General features: G+C 36.1%; 1 protein-coding gene across 13 annotated transcripts in view; it reads left to right on the top strand.

Moving 5' to 3' along the window:
• EIF4G3 (eukaryotic translation initiation factor 4 gamma 3) overlaps positions 1 to 16,057 on the top strand; it is a 328,826-nt gene that overhangs the window by 172,658 nt on the left and 140,111 nt on the right. For 10 of the 13 annotated variants that reach the window (XM_058553132.1, XM_058553124.1, XM_058553130.1 and 7 more), the window contains 3 exons: positions 136 to 168; positions 11,320 to 11,499; positions 12,081 to 12,195. In XM_058553132.1, the coding sequence (XP_058409115.1) occupies positions 136 to 168; positions 11,320 to 11,499; positions 12,081 to 12,195 (328 nt within the window). The remainder of the gene's footprint in view (positions 1 to 135; positions 169 to 11,319; positions 11,500 to 12,080; positions 12,196 to 16,057) is intronic. The other 3 variants (XM_058553129.1, XM_058553128.1, XM_058553123.1) reach the window with 1 other exon arrangement.

Genomic DNA, 16,057 nt, shown 5'->3' with positions numbered 1-16,057 from the left:
GCTTTGACTGTTTGTGTTTTTTTTTTCTTGTGGGTTTTTTTCTTTTGGCATATTGTGTGACATTTTGGTTTTTGTTGTGGTGTTTCTGACTCTTTGTGCCTTTCCTTTTGTGTTTGTTTTCCTTCCTTTTCTCAGTTTGCAGCGGGGCCTCGACCTGCCCATCATCAGGTACTGTACTCTTGCCCCTTCACTATCACCCTTAACTAATAGGTGGGGGCTCTAGTAGCTGCTGACTCTTAGAATGCTGCCATTCCACAGAACCTCTCAAACTACTCTCTTCAAGAGTAGCTCCAGTGTGATGTAATTCAGTTCTTTTTGTCCTACACTAATTTCACAGCATTTTGTTATTAGCAAACCTATTTGCTTCTGTTTACGGCACAATTTAAAAATTATAGAGCTTTTTTTTCTTTCCAAAAAGTAATTGCTCTGAATTTAGAGAACCTTGAAAAATTTTAGAAATGTTAAACTCTCTCAGGTTTTGTGGATGTCTGTGTTTTTAAATTCAACTGAATGGAACAGGCAACATTCTAAGGGTTTTCTGTTAACGTTCCAATGTAAGTTGTATTGATATGTATCAAATAGCATTAGTATTTCTAAAACCACTTAATCTGTTACTAACTTAGACCTAATAACATTTATTAACAATAATATACATTCATTTGCTGCATAGAATTATCTTTATTCTTAGGATACATAGAAAATAGATACCTTATTTAATTTTAATGTTTTTATCCTGTTGGTTTTTTTAAATGAAATATTATATAAATTAAAATTTCAAAGATGTATATGCTGACACTACTTTATTTAGCACAAATATACTAGAGGAGGTGGTTTGAGAGAAAGAAAAAGACTTGCAGGGTTTTTTCCCCCAATAGCTTTTTATGGAGTATTCCGAAACATTTTCTCCTGCTATAGTAGAAAGAGCTTAGGCTTTACAATCTGACAGATCTGGATTCATATTACCAGTTCTACTGTTTAAGCAGCTGAGTTAAGCAGATCTGTTTTGAGCCTCAGTTTGCTCATATGTAATATGGGGATAAATACCCTCTACATTAGAGATAACATACTTAAGTCATCTGACACAAAGTAAGCAGTCAATAAGTGGTAGCTGTTTTTAATATTGTTATGCAAGATAGTATGGTTTGATAAAATGGGAGAAATGTTGCCAGTATTTACCTGTGGTATCGTATTTAGAATTCTTATCACTGAGTAAATGGATATTGTTTAACTGAAGGCTTTCATTGTCTAACAGTAATTTAATACAAGGCTCTATTTCTCAAACTATAGTGTTTCCAATTTAGAGGATATAAAAGCCAAGCAAATTCTGAGGTGTTAAAAATGCTTTGCAGAAGGACTCAGAGATGGTTATATGAAGTGGATGGCAATTCTTTGGATTTGATAAATAAAACTCGGGTATTTTTTAGTATCAAGAGATAGTATCGTAAAGTATTTGAAGAGCTTGGACTTTGCTGTCAGCTAGACCTAGGTTTGGCTCTTCCTTATTAACTGAGTGTTCTTGGGTAAGTTATTTACTGCTCTCAGCCTCAGTTTTCTCATCTGTAAAATGGGGACAGTATTAATACCCATCTCAGGAGTGATGTGAACAGTAAATGAGATAATGCAAATAAAATGATTAGCACAATGTTTGGCATATACTAAGAATCTAGGAGATAAGATTACTAATAATTAAAAAACAAAAAGATAATTCTCTAGGTAAAAAGATTGATTATAACTTTTTAAAAACATTTAGTCAAGGGCCATAGAGGCAAGGCTTAAATTTTAGTCAGGAGTCAAGCCAGGTGCTCCTTACAGAGAAACAAACCGTGGAGATCTCTGTTCAAGAAACAGTAAAAAGAAACTATTGATTCAGAAAAAAGAGTTCTGAGCTGCTTGATATAAAGCTAAGTATTTCTGTCACTTGTGTTCAATAGCGGTGGTCCTCAAATAGGGATGTTGTATTTAAGCATTTATAAATAGTCAGCTTTGGGAAAATCTGTTTTCTAAACTTTCTTCTCAGCCTAAAGACTTGGTTGCATTTTGTCTTTCCTTAATTCCCAACAACCAAGGAAATCTTTAAGGAATCTTTATGAGAAAAGGTTGATTTCAGTCCTGCCCATTTTTCATGTGTAATAATTTGACTCAAGGAAGTATTGGTAGATTAGTCCTTTGCTTAGCTGTAGGATGGTGCTTGTGAAATTACAGCATGTTTCCACCGTTAAGAAAATAGAACTATGTATGTATATATATTTATTATTTATTCGTTAGCAAGAAAGATAATTACCTTCTGATACTAGTTCTTGAAGGATGGGTTCTTGAGATACGGCATAAGTCTAGAGCATTGCTTTTGGATACAAAAAACTTCAGGTAGTTGGCTGCTTTTTACTCTGGCATTCTTCCTTTCTAAATACCAGTTAAAATTTTTTCATTATACCACAGAGAATTAAGTGAGTAAGGAAATATATAACCGTGGCTCAGGCAGCAGCAGTAGTTACCTTGGAGAAATAGAGGAGGGGAGGGGTAGGGGGTTGAAGTGGCACTGCTGAGCAGAAGGTAGCTGAACCAGTGTTGTGGTGTGGCGTAGGCTAAATTGTTAGAAAGAGTTTGCTATTCTGTATCCTTGGATGTGGGGGCCAATTTGGTTTGTTTCATTATGGAATAGGTTTGACATTTTGGGTGGGATAAAGAGTTATGAAAAACTGTCTTGTAAATTGCAGTTTACTTAGTAATATTTGGGCTCTAAATGCCAGTAGAATTACCCCAGAGACAATAAAAGGACAAAACAAACCAAAAAATACCTCCATACCTTTCCAAATACCGTCTATGGAGGTGATACCATTTCCCATTAGAGAATCACTGACTGAAGTCTGTATTGAATAGGATCTTCTCTTCAGATCTGAAGTAGGATCCTCTCCTCTCTCAGATCTGAAGTAAGGTAGAGACCTAAACCCTGAGAGACTCACAGAGAAGGAGATGCTCATAATAGAAAACAGGACAGAGGCTTGCATAATGAAAGCAATACAGTGAAAAATAAACATTGAGTGGTATATAGAGAATACATTTTTAAAGGGAAATATCTGTGTCCCAGGGATATTTTTGGCTTATTGTGCTTAAGACTTAAAGTTGAATTGAAGGCACAAATGGTTTTTTCATCTATGGCTGTTTGCTTTGGCCAGGAAGAATGAAATCAAGGGTTAGAATTAGCCTTGAATAGTTGGAATTAGTGAATAGATTTCTCATTTCTCCTTTATTATACTGTTCGTCGTTGACTACCTTTCTGATCATATATCCTTTCATGCTTTGACTTACTTTTTAACAAAATATTTGGATGCTGGGTGGTGTTTCCTATGATTGTTTTTTCTAAAATCCAATAGTAAATACGTTAACTTTTTGTAGATGCTTAGTAATAATTGGTTCTATAAACATTGCAAAGAAGAAAAATATTAACTGTTATTTAGGTAAGCTATTTGGAGGTAATTACTTGTGAAAAGAAAACACCATCATCCAGTTTAGTAATCTAGAACCTTTTTTTTTCTTCTTTGTAAAATGAAGTTATCTGAATTGAAATGAAACAAACAATAAGATTTTGGATAGTAGACATTTTAAATGTAATAGAACCGAGAAACTGCTACATGATATGTTTCTTGGAACTGTTTTTAGATCTTTATGTGTGGCCAGCCAGGGCTGTTTTTGAGTCCTTCCAAGTCAGGGATACCATGCTCCAATTAGGATTATGTCAGCCACATTTTCTTTCTGGTACCATTAGTTTTTGGCTTTTGCTTTAAATTAACAAGGATATTCTATTCTTTTTGCATTTTATAACCTGAAGAGAGCTGTAGATTAGAGTAACAGTTTTTTCAAAGGTAAAAGAAGTGATAAGTAATTTTATATGCAAAACACCCTTGGCTTTAGAAATATGTCAACTATTTTTACTCTGATGTTTGAAAATCCCAAGGTAATTAAAAACTGAAAGAACAGAATGTACACTGAGAATTAAAACAAGTCACTTGGTATAATGTAGATTCTGGCTTGTGTTATGAATTTCATGTCTTTGGCCATTGAAATTTGTGTAGTTGTGGTTTAAAGTTACATATGTTCCTGTCCTTATTTTACTTTTGGGTTTCACAAGATAGATCAAGTGTTGGTTATGTACTATAGCTGAGTAATCTTTGCCTGAGAAAGACCAGAGAATTTGTATTTAAAAGTGTTCATAGAACAAAAAACATTTTGCAGTGTGTTGATATATTGATTTTAGTTCACATAGTGTTCACAAATGCTGGATAATATGCCATATTCAAAGCAATTGGATTTAGTGTAAACAAATAATAGGCTTCATAAAACTTAACAGTATTTGGCGTCAAGGAATATGTTACCTGGTGACAAGCATTGAAACTGTACATATTTTTCTGTTGTGGTTTGGTTCTTTTTGCGAAAAGATTTAAAAAAAAAAAGAAATAGCTGGCTAATGTTCATTTTTTTTTTTTCCCCCTTCTTCATTGTGACTCCTAAAGGTTTCTGTACTCAAAGTTGTGCTATTACATTTGAAGTCCTAGTTCCTGGTATAGAAATGTTTGTATTGCTCTAGGCAGTTTCTTAGATTTAGAAAGTAAAATAAATGAAGGCTTAGGGCTTGCCTCTGGGGCCAGACCAGGCACATCGGAGTTTAATGGATATGAATAGGAAATCACATCAAGCATCTATGCAGTCTTAATGACCAGAACTCTTGGGTTTTTCAGAGCTTGATATAAGTCAGTGCTGGACAGTTTTATCTGGTGCCTTATTCACAAGGAGTTGTAGAGTTGCAGCAGAGACAGTGAAGAAAATATAGGTTGAGGGTTAGCATCACTGGAATTCAGTCTTAGCTGTACTACAAACTGATCTTGGGCCTCAGTGTACTTACCTGCCAAATGGATAAAATATGTTCATAAATGATATAATATTGAGATGTTCTTATAATAGCACTTATTTCCTAAGGGTGTTGTGAAGAGTAAAGTACCTGCCTGGCACATAATAAGTCCTCGTCAATTTCCTTTAGCAGTGAGACAGCCTGCCTTTCTCCTTTTCCCAAGCTATTTTTACCTGTAAATGAAGTGTTCTATAAGGATGCTCGTTTCCCAACTCTACTTTATGATTTGACAGAATATCTTTTTGTTCCTGACAGAATCCTTAGGGGTTTCTTTCCTCCATCTGACATAATACTCTAGGGCAGCGCTGTCTATAGAACTTTCTGTGATGATGAAAATGTTCTGTACCTGCGCTGTTCACTCTGGCAGCTACTAGCCACCTGTGGCTGTTGAGCACTTGAAATGTGCAAGGCAGCTGAAGAACTGAATTTTTAATTAAAATTTTAATTTAAGTAACGAAATATAGCTAGTGGCTACCATATTGGACAGCTCACCTCTAGGGCTTACATCTCCTAATTCTTGTGAAACCTGAATTGTGCGATATTGACCACGTGCAGGAAAATGCAGAATTTAGAATGTAATAACCTTCATTATAAATTGTTGTAAGTCAGCAGAATATCTGATACTTGAGTGATATCCCAATATGTGAACTCTCTACTGCTTGTCCGTTTGTAGCTTGTCAGAAAATCATAGCACTATCATTTTTCTCAAGAGTACTTTAGAATTGTTAAAGACATTAACATAAAGAAGTCTCAATTGTGAATCTTACTGTTATCCCTCTTACAGATTGAACTATATACTCAAAAAGCTAGGGCTTTCAGAATCATATTTTCAAAATGGTTTTTATTGCTTTGCAAATTATTAAGTACTCAGTGGTGTTTTCCCACATGGGAAGAACTAACATGATTGAATAGAATTTTTCTAGTTGCTGGAAATGAATAGGTGGTTTTCAAAGAATGTCTGATTATTATGTAGTTTTTTATAGATATCATTATCTCTTGATGATTTTAGAGAGCAAAGTCATGAGAAATTATTTATTATAATTACCAATATCTTCAAAAACCATTTATTACCAATGTTATTGGCCAGGAAACTTTGGTAATGGCGTAATTACTACATCTTTAGAAGGATTTTGCAAGAGGTAATGTTTTCCTTCTGGCTTCTAGAGTGTTTCTATGAAAGTCAGGAATCATGAGTACCCGAAGTTCAGCCTCTGTTTTAAATGTATCCTAGCCCTTTGGAGCTGCCCAAAGTACCACCTCAAATGAAGGCTGTCACCTTCCTCTGCCGTTCTCCTGGTGTACTAGTGGACCGCTGAAAGATAAAAGACTTAAAACAGATTGAAATCAAGTTTGGAGATGATACTTATGTTACATAAGATGGATACTTATGTTACCTCTCTTCTCTACCTAGCCCTTTTCAGCATTTTTTCAGTGACTTGGATTAATAACATGCTTGTCAAACTTGCTGATGGTCATGTCATTTTGACACTGCATGATATATTCAGAATCCAAAAAAATCTATACAGTCTGAAAGGATGGGTTGAAATTAGCCAGATAAATTTTCAAAGGAACGAAATACAAGATTCCCTGTAAGAGCTTCAAAACACAACTATAAGAGTGCACACAGAAGCGAAGAGATTGAGTTATTTCTAGGTTATGTAGAAAGAAGATTTAAGAGTTTTAAATAATTGTAACAGTACCAGTCAGCAGTAAAATGTGGTTAACAAAAAAGCTCCTGTGATTTTTGATTTCATTGATGGAAACATAGTTGGCCAAGATAAGAGAGACATATTGCTCTTTTCATTCATCAACAGATATTTATTGAATGAGGGCTAAGTACATTCTTGGCAGACCTCACTTCAGTATTTGTGTTTGGTTCTCTATTTAGTGAGACTTTGAGCAATGGGAGTAGCTTGAGAGATAAAAGTAAGCTGGTCAGGGGATTCAAAATCTTGTTTGGAGGGACAGAGGTTGGAGGTTAGTGATTGGCTTGGAACAAAAAATAGTGGTGTGGAAGTTTGCAGTGATGGCAGTTTCAGATAACTTAGAGGTTTGTTACTTATGGAGAAGAAAGATTTGACTTCAATGGGATTTTAAGGGTAGACATTGGATCAGAGAGTAGATGATACAGAGAGAAGAAATTGGAACCAGTAGAAGGAAAGACTTTTGCAGTATCAGAACTTCATTTAACAATGAAATAGAATTATGTCTTGAGTTGCTAAAGTTTCGTAACCCCGAGGTTGTGTCATATAAGAGATTCAAACTTTAGGTATATGGTTAGACTAAATGGCCTGTACTGTCCTTCCATCCACGGGAGTTTGATTCTTCATCACTCAGTGGAGAGGAAAAAGGGGTTCAGAAGCATTGCAAACAGTTTTGGAAAGCCCATTCACATTCACACATTTTAAAAAATAATCTGTGGTTTCTTGCATGTCCACCCGTGGAATCTTAATTTCCTACACCATTATTAAATCTAATTCTACATTCACAATTGAATGGTTAAGGGAGAGTACAAAAAAAGAGAATCCATCTCTTTTTATTTCTTTGCATTTCCAGCCATTACACCTTTTCTAGTCCTGTAGATACTATTAGAATCTCTGTTGTATATGTATATGTGTGTGAGTGTGTGTGTGTGTGTGTGAGAGAGAGAGAGGGTGCACTTTTTAAGGGGAAAAACACAAGCTCCAGATAGCCTGTCTTTGTAAAAATCTTAGTGCAGTGAAGTTGAGTCAAGTCAGTCTGTTAAATGTTACCAAGGATATAAAAGCATATGAACAAGTTTCAGTTACTTTAAGGGAGATAGAGAATTAAGAGTCTTGTAGATAGAAGAAATTTGTTTTCATGAATGATAAACATGAATTCTGTGAAGTAACTGATGGAGCATTTTTCTTACTAGGAATCAATTATGGTTGAGAGATGTGCCACCCATTAGGGTAGTTGGATAAAGGTCCTGCCACATCCCTTCAGCCTTTGAAAAGATTTCTTCTGACTGACGACACTTGCTTGAAAATATGAGGGGTGTTCCATTTCATGAGAGGTAGAGTGTGTAACAGTTAAAATTACAGACCTAGAACCTGACTGTATTTAAATTATAGATGGGAGACCTTCAGCAGGTTAGTTAATCTTCCTGTGTCTCAATTTCGCCATATATCTAATAGGAGTGTTAATAATAGTACTTGCCTTTGAGGTTTGTTGTGAGGATAAGTTAATATATGTAAAGGGTTTAAAGTGGTGCCTGTTAGCTAGTAAGTGCTATATAAATCTTCACTGTTTTTATTTAATGTGCCTATGTGCATATATTTTTCTACTTAGCTTTGAAGCTGAAATCTTAGTTTATAAAAAATTATTGTATATCCACAGAACCAGAAATTTTGTGTTTTACTGACTCAGCTATATGTTAATATTAGGAGTATCATTAGAAACACTCGCTTGTTTCTCTTTCAAAACCACTGAAGAAAATAGTCTTATACTATTCAGAAACCTCATGAATAAGATGTAACCTCAGTTATTCTAGATAGGCTGGTTCAAAATCCCAGCAGAGCAGTTGGAAAATAGTGGTAAGAAAAGTACTCACCTATAGCAAACTGTTAAAAGTGTAGAAAAACTTTGCCCACATCTGTTTTTCTTGCTCTGTATAAGTTAATGTGTTAGTTTCCCCTCTTTCTCCCCTCCATAACACCATGTCTCTTCAGGCAATAAGTACTTTGACAAAATTTGATGATAAGATAACCACATACAGTGGATCATCACCTGTGTCTGTTTGATACTCTCTCTGCCTTGGCTGCCTTCTAGAGTTGATGGAAAAGGATCTTATCGGATTAATCTTTTTTTTTTTTTTTTTTTTTTTTGTTGAGCAAGATCAGCCCTGAGCTAACATCCGTGCTAATCCTCCTCTTTTTGCTGAGGAAGACTGGCTCTGAGCTAACATCTATTGCCAATCCTCCTCCTTTTTTTTCCCCAAAGCCCCAGTGGATAGTTGTATGTCATAGTTGCACATCCTTCTAGTTGCTGCATGGGGGTCGCGGCCTCAGCATGGCCGGAGAAGCGGTGCGTAGGTGCGCGCCCGGGATCTGCGCCCGGGATCTGAACCCGGGCCGCCAGTAGCGGAGCGCGCACACTTAACCGCTAAGCCACGGGGCCGGCCCGGATTAATCTTTTTATCCACTGTGTCTAACATCTAGTAATGCTCAGTAAGTTGAGCAGTGAATGACTCTCTTTTCCTTGAGGTCTATAAGAGTTTTGTGGCTCTTGATATATTAAACAAATTATAAAAATGCTTAAATTCATTCCTGAAATGTGTTTACAACTCACATACATTCATAAATGATAGATTCTATCTGCGATGTAATAAAGAGAAGTGAAGTCTAGTATGGAAAGTTTACTAGTTTAGTGTTCCCGGTTGCAGCTGACAGAAATTCTTCTGTCTGTCACCAAAACTGTGTCAGTGGAGATAACTAGAAGACTGTTGCTGTCGTTGTGGCCCAGCCCAGGTTTCTGTGTTAGCAACTTTGCCTCTTGTACTTTCTTGTCATTTCCATCAACTACTCTATGTGGCCTCCCCCATCTGGTTCTCCCATTCACTCCATTCTCCCGCTGTACCTTACTGTCTGTTACTTTTCTGTACTTAACCTCGTTAGGGCTTTCTTTGCCCTGGGGTATGCGGGCTGAATGGGATGAGCCTTGGGCACTGGATCCCAGTTCTTCCAATTCAGCACAAGATGCAAAGTTACTTCTTCTACCACCTGTGGGTAGCTTGATGCTTGAGTAGGACAGGATAAGACCTGTGTGGGCCCAAAGGTCAAAGCTCAACTTCGCCTTTATTTGGACCAAGAGCAACACTCATGTCTGGAATTGTGAGGCGACTCAGGAGATTTTGGAGCTAGGTGACATTTTTAGACTCTTATTATATTTCCCCATTTTAAAGCTATAAATGGCCTCATATGCCTGGTTAGTTGAAAAGACCAAGTTTCTGTCATGAAGTCTGTTATATATGGAAAAGTTGAGTTATTTCTTAGCACTTTTGCAAACTTTAAAATAACAGATGGCACTTTTATTATTAACTTCTATCTCCATTCAAGAGGGAGAGTGGATCATAGAGAAGCTACATAACTAATGCCAAATCATGTAGTAGGCATCCATGAGAGCCACTAGGAATCAGTAGTCCCAACTGTGCTTGTGCCACTAAGCAGACATTTCCTTTCAAGCTGTTATAACTTGTGGCTACTCTTAGAATATTTTTGCCACTGGATGTATTTATTTTTTCAGTTAAATGTGATTCGATTCTTCAATTCTGTGTGTCCTTGAATTCTCAAGTGGAGAATTGTCATTCTGGTTTTCTAATCTTCCTTCTTCTCCTGTTATTACTAAGTAGATATTTTTGTTGAGCTGCATGTGATGTCCTGCCCCTTCCTACTGATCTGTAAGCTTTTCCATTGGCTTTCTTTCTGTTTCCTGCTGCTTTCTTGCTTCATAATTGAAGGGAGGATTCAGACCCATCCAGGTAACAAACTACTGGTTCTGCATGGCCTCTTTATTACTCTGTCCCCTTATTATGATTACAGTGAGATTGATTGTTTGCTGATCAATACGTGCATTTACATGGGAATCTACTATTGGTGTATTGTTTCAAGGCTTTTAAGCCTGCAGTGAGAAGCATAAATAACTACAGGTGCTGGTTGCCATTTGAGAGATTTGAGCTCTGCTCCTTCCAGACCATTCTTAAGCCTGTTTAGATTCTCCACTTTTATTGCAGACTATTTGAGAAAGCAAAATTGGGTTCAGTTTAGTATGGGGTTGCCACTTATTTGAAAAGGAAGGCTTTTCCCATCACATGACAAGTGGCATGTGACAGCCCTATAGATAGTTTTATTTTAACTTGACCCTGATAAACGGAGATGAAAATTTTTATATCCAGAGAGATTTCTTGTTCTTCTAAATATTTTGTAAATGACTTGAATGGGTAGTTTTTTAGGGGACTACTTCTAATATTTAATAAGTTGATAATCAGCCACCTATTCTTTATGAATCAATGCTTTAATACAACAGAACAACTTTTAAAGAGACGTCAGCTACCTCTTTTGCTATATTTTATCAGACATTTTAAAATTAATAATTATGGTACAGACTTTTTAGTTTAAATTAGCTGAGACTTCATTTTAAAAGTGAAACTGCCCTGCTGTTTTCAGATGTGTGACAACATTGATGAAAACTTGACCCAGTGTACCTAGTGTGGAATATTTTTTTGTGAACCCAGGCGTCGGCAGTTTAGTCTCTTTTCATGTATATTGTATTTCTACTTCAATTTGATAAGATTTTTATTAGTGCAAAAAAGAAGAAAGCTCAAAATAGTAAAATTTACATATTCTCCTTTGTAAAAAAAAAAAAAACTTATATATATATTTTTCTCCCCTCCCCAGTTTTTCCAGAGGCCTCAGATACAGCCTCCTAGAGCTACCATCCCAAACAGCAGTCCTTCCATTCGTCCTGGTGCACAGACACCCACTGCAGTGTATCAGGCCAATCAGCACATCATGATGGTTAACCATCTGCCCATGCCGTACCCAGTGCCCCAGGGTCCTCAGTACTGTATACCACAGGTAAAGTATCTCTCACATCCGTGTGGTCCAGCAATAGAGTGGGGATTAACCCAGATTCTCATCAGAGGGAGCAGAGAGGGTGGTTGATGACATTGTCATTTTTAGTGATGTGTGAACTTTTTTGTTGGTTATAAGTCTAGCTAGCCATTTTGTCGTTTTCCGTAATACTGAAGGAGATATTTCTACATCTCTTCGCTTAAAATTTTCTGAGATGGTAGAGAAATTGTTCTTATCTCCTAGTTTTCCTCCCATCCATTCCCCGCAACCAAATGCTATAAAATAGACTCAGTAATTACACTGTTCGTTTGATATCATTCACTGTCATTGAAAGCTGCCAGCCTCAAGTAATTTTACAGTGAGCTGATGTCTGCCTGTGCACTGAATTGCTGTATGGCTTTATCTAAGTCACACCTTTCTTTTCATCCTCATTGCATCTTGATGGCAAGCAAGCATTTTGAATGTGTTTAACCAAGTGGCTTCACGTCATTTAAATGGTTCTCTTACACACACACACAACTTTATTTTTCCATAGTAAGTTACCTTGATATTATTTATAAATGTCTATAATTTCTCTCTTCTAGTACCGTCATAGTGGCCCTCCTTATGTTGGGCCCCCACAACAGTATCCAGTTCAACCACCGGGACCAGGTCCTTTTTATCCTGGACCAGGACCTGGGGATTTTCCCAATGCTTATGGTAAGTATGAAAAATTGAGCAATTTCTCCTAGTTTGTTGTGTTTATTCTATTTTGTTGTTTGGCAGTTCAGTTTAGGCAGTGAGGTTTAGTGGTATAAAGGGTTTTTAAATAAAATTTTGTGAACAGTTCTGACCTGAAAGCTACTTTTTAGAGAGTGGCTTACAAGTAAAGACTATTATAGAAATACGTTTAGTTAATGACACCTTCTGAAGGAGCTGGTAATTCTGTTGCAAAGAGCCCATGTCTCAAGGTGCTGGTGTCTGCTACCAACTCGTCATTACTTAGATTTTTACTAGATTTTTGCTGATGGCATAGATGTACCTTATCTCCCTTCCGTGATTTCTTTTTCTCCAAGTTTTTACCAAAACATTTGTTAATGTTTTCCCACTAGAATGTAATATTGATGAAGTCAGGGAATTTTGTTTGTTTTGTTCACTACTGTATCCCTAGCACCTAGAACAGAGACAGGTAGGCACTTGGAGAATATACAGGGGATGACTGAATGTAACTCAGGATACCCGTGATTCTTTTTCTGCAAAATTGTGATAAGATCTATGTCATGGGGAGATTTTGAGGATTAGTTAAATGAAAATGCCTGGAAAAATTACAAGTGTTTTTAGTGTAGAGAAACAAGCACCATGCTTATACTTGGTATGTGAACCAGTACTAAATTAAGGAGTAATGAAAATTACTTATTTTATTCAATAAATTTCTACCACATACTACGCTTGTTTTATTCCATAGTAAGTGAATTATAAAGATAAAATCAGCAGGTACTAGAAAAATTAAGCCGTAAGATTCAGTAAGCATTGATCTTTTCCACTACCAGCAAAGACATATTAAAATTTTAACTTGTTCTTTTGAGATGGTACTCTATTATAGATATAAGATGGTAATCTATAAAATGGTAATCTATTAAATCTGTGTATCCACTAACCAGTTTTCCTAACATTGGGATTTAACACGGCTTTATTAAGTTGTATTTTCACTAAGAAATATTTGATATTTTCAGAACAATACATGTTACATATATGTGAGTTTAAAATAATACATGCGCATTACCCAGCTTTAACATAGAATATTGCCAGTACTGTTGAAGCAGTCCTTGTGTGCCCGTTGAGAACTTAGCCTTAAGTCGAAGTTTTCACACAATTCTAGTACCTTTGTATTGGTACTTATTCTGAAAACTTAAATCCAATTAAAACTAATTTTAAGTGTCAGATTGACTGTTGGTATTATCTAGAATTTATTGAATAGAAAAACTGTGAGATTATCTATCAGTGTAAACATGCTAAAATTAACAGTATTTCTCTTTCAATTCCATGTTGCAAAGGGAATGTGATTATATCTTGTAATTTACAAAATCATTTTGAGAGGTGTCGTGCTGAATTCTAGTCTACTTTTTATTTACAGTTTACATAAATTACTTTTTGACTCAGAAGATGTCACAATTAAAATTCTTATTATAAGTCTGCCAGCCCTCTTTATTGCTCTTAATACTACTGCTGCAGTATATATAGAAACAATATAGATGAGTTTACTAGTAGGGAAATATTTTGCTGATTTTTATATACAATATTATAACATATTTTGGCTTTATTTCTATTACATATAGACTATGTTCTTTTTTTACTGAGGTCACATTGGTTTATAACATTATATAAATTTCAGGTGTACATCATGTTTCGACTTCTGTGTAGACTGCATCATGTTCACCACCAGAAGTCTAGTTGCCATCCTATATTTGTTCTTTTTTACAAAAAAGCAATGTCTTGAGGTGCGGTTGAATCTCAGATATTGTTGATGTTGATAAATATTCTTTCTTCCCCAGGAAATTCTTATGCAGATTCAATAGCCATCGAGTAGGCAGTTTATCTTTTAGATTGAAACACTGTTTCACTAGTTTCCTTAAGATTAGAAAAATGATCTTAAAATAATTTTTCATTATGAGAGTAACCAAGTTAATGATAAAAAATACGAATATTATAGAAGGTGTAAAGTGGAAATAGCCGGTTTTTCTCCCTCCCACTCCCTGAAGAAATAATGATTTAACAGACTGATACGTATTTTTCCATTTATATTTAAGCAATTTTTAACACAAATGGGCACATATTATTTGTAATGTTCTAAAATTTCCTGTTTTTTTTTTCCCCCCATCTCACAATATATTTACGGACATCTTTCCATTTCATTACCTATAGAATTTCAAGCTACATAGTGTTCCATTTTAGGAATGAATCATAATTTATTAATCCAGTCCTCTAGTGATAGAAGTTTAGATGATTTTCATTATTTGGGCAGATATTTTCAGGATCCTTTCAGGTACATTGGTTTGATGTTTATGCTTGGAGTTTTCCCAATGAAAAGAAATCTAAATATTGACTAGACCGATGGTTCCCAGATCTTTCAATATCTTGGGCAAGTAAAATAAAAGAAGAAACACACAATACTGTTACATTTTAAATTTTGCCAAGAAGACTTTTAAAGAAAACTGCTATTTACTGTCAGTATCATTTCATATGGAAGGCTGTTTTAACAACAAAAGAGTAGGACTGAAATATTGCAAAATAGGAACAATCCTTTCCAAAAACGTCAAGTTGGCAAGCCTATAGTTGTGTGTCTGTGTATTTCATGGTTATTATCGTATCAGTTTTGCCATGTATCACTGACACCTTTTGTATAGACTGGGGTTTGGGAACCCCCTGATCTAGAACAGGGGTCAGCAAACTTTTTCTGTAAAGGGCCAGATAGTAAATATCTTAGGCTTTGCAGGCCATATTGTCTCTGTTTCAACACTTTAACTCTGCCATTGTAGTGGGAAGCAGCCATAGACAGTAGATAAACTGCTGTATGTGGGTGTCTTCTAAAATATAGTTTCTTTACAAAATGGATGGCATTGGGCTGGGTTTGGCTCATAGGCTTTAGTTGATCTAGACAAACCTGCGTCATTCCACGCGTAAGAGGTCCAGAGACATTAAGTAACTTGCCTAATTGATAAATGGTATGCAAAAGTTATTCACATTTTTAATAGAATAAAATAAGTGTTTTAAAATGTCCCTGACTGTATAAGAAGTTGGATTAGTTTATAAAAGAAAACTATTGTTTGATAGGGCAGAAGGCCTTCTCGCCTGGGGTCCACAGCTGACAATGTTTTACTAATTGTGTTTAACCCCACTATATTGAGATATCCTATTCTGCCAGGTTTACTCAGCTGGTATTTATTGTATGTGTGTTATATGCCAGCCTTTGCCCAAGTCATGTTGACTCAAAACATTTCATTAGAAGAATCTGATTTTTTTTTTTTTTAAGGCATGGTTCCCTTTTTGGATCTTATTTCACTTAGCTTAAAAAATATGGCAAGGTGAGCAGATTATATTGCTTATCTAGCAGCATTTGAAACTAATTTTAGAGGTTTTTTCCTGAGTTTTGGAGCTAGTGACATAATAGGATAGTGTAGAATCATTTATTTGAGCTCTGTTTTGAGAATAGTTTACCTATTACTTAAGGATGGCTAAGGTTTGTCTTCTTTTTTTTTTTTTTTTTGTGAGGAAGATCAGCCCTGAGCTAACATCCATGCTAATTCTCCTCTCTTTGCTGAGGAAGACTGGCTCTGAGCTAACATCTATTGCCAATCCTCCTCCTTTTTTTTTTTCCACCCCCCCCCACCAAGCCCCAGTAGATAGTTGTATGTCACAGTTGCACATCCTTCTAGTTGCTGTATGTGGGACGCGGCCTCAGCATGGCTGGACAAGCGGTGTGTCGGTGCGCGCCCGGGATCCGAACCTGGGCCGCCAGTAGTGGAGCGCGCGCACTTAACTGCTAAGCCACGAGGCCAGCCCCAGGTTTGTCTTTTTATGTTGA

This window comes from Diceros bicornis, chromosome 13, assembly GCF_020826845.1.
Source record: "Diceros bicornis minor isolate mBicDic1 chromosome 13, mDicBic1.mat.cur, whole genome shotgun sequence".
Taxonomy (NCBI): domain Eukaryota; kingdom Metazoa; phylum Chordata; class Mammalia; order Perissodactyla; family Rhinocerotidae; genus Diceros; species Diceros bicornis.
This window is presented reverse-complemented; position numbering and strand designations above follow the sequence as displayed.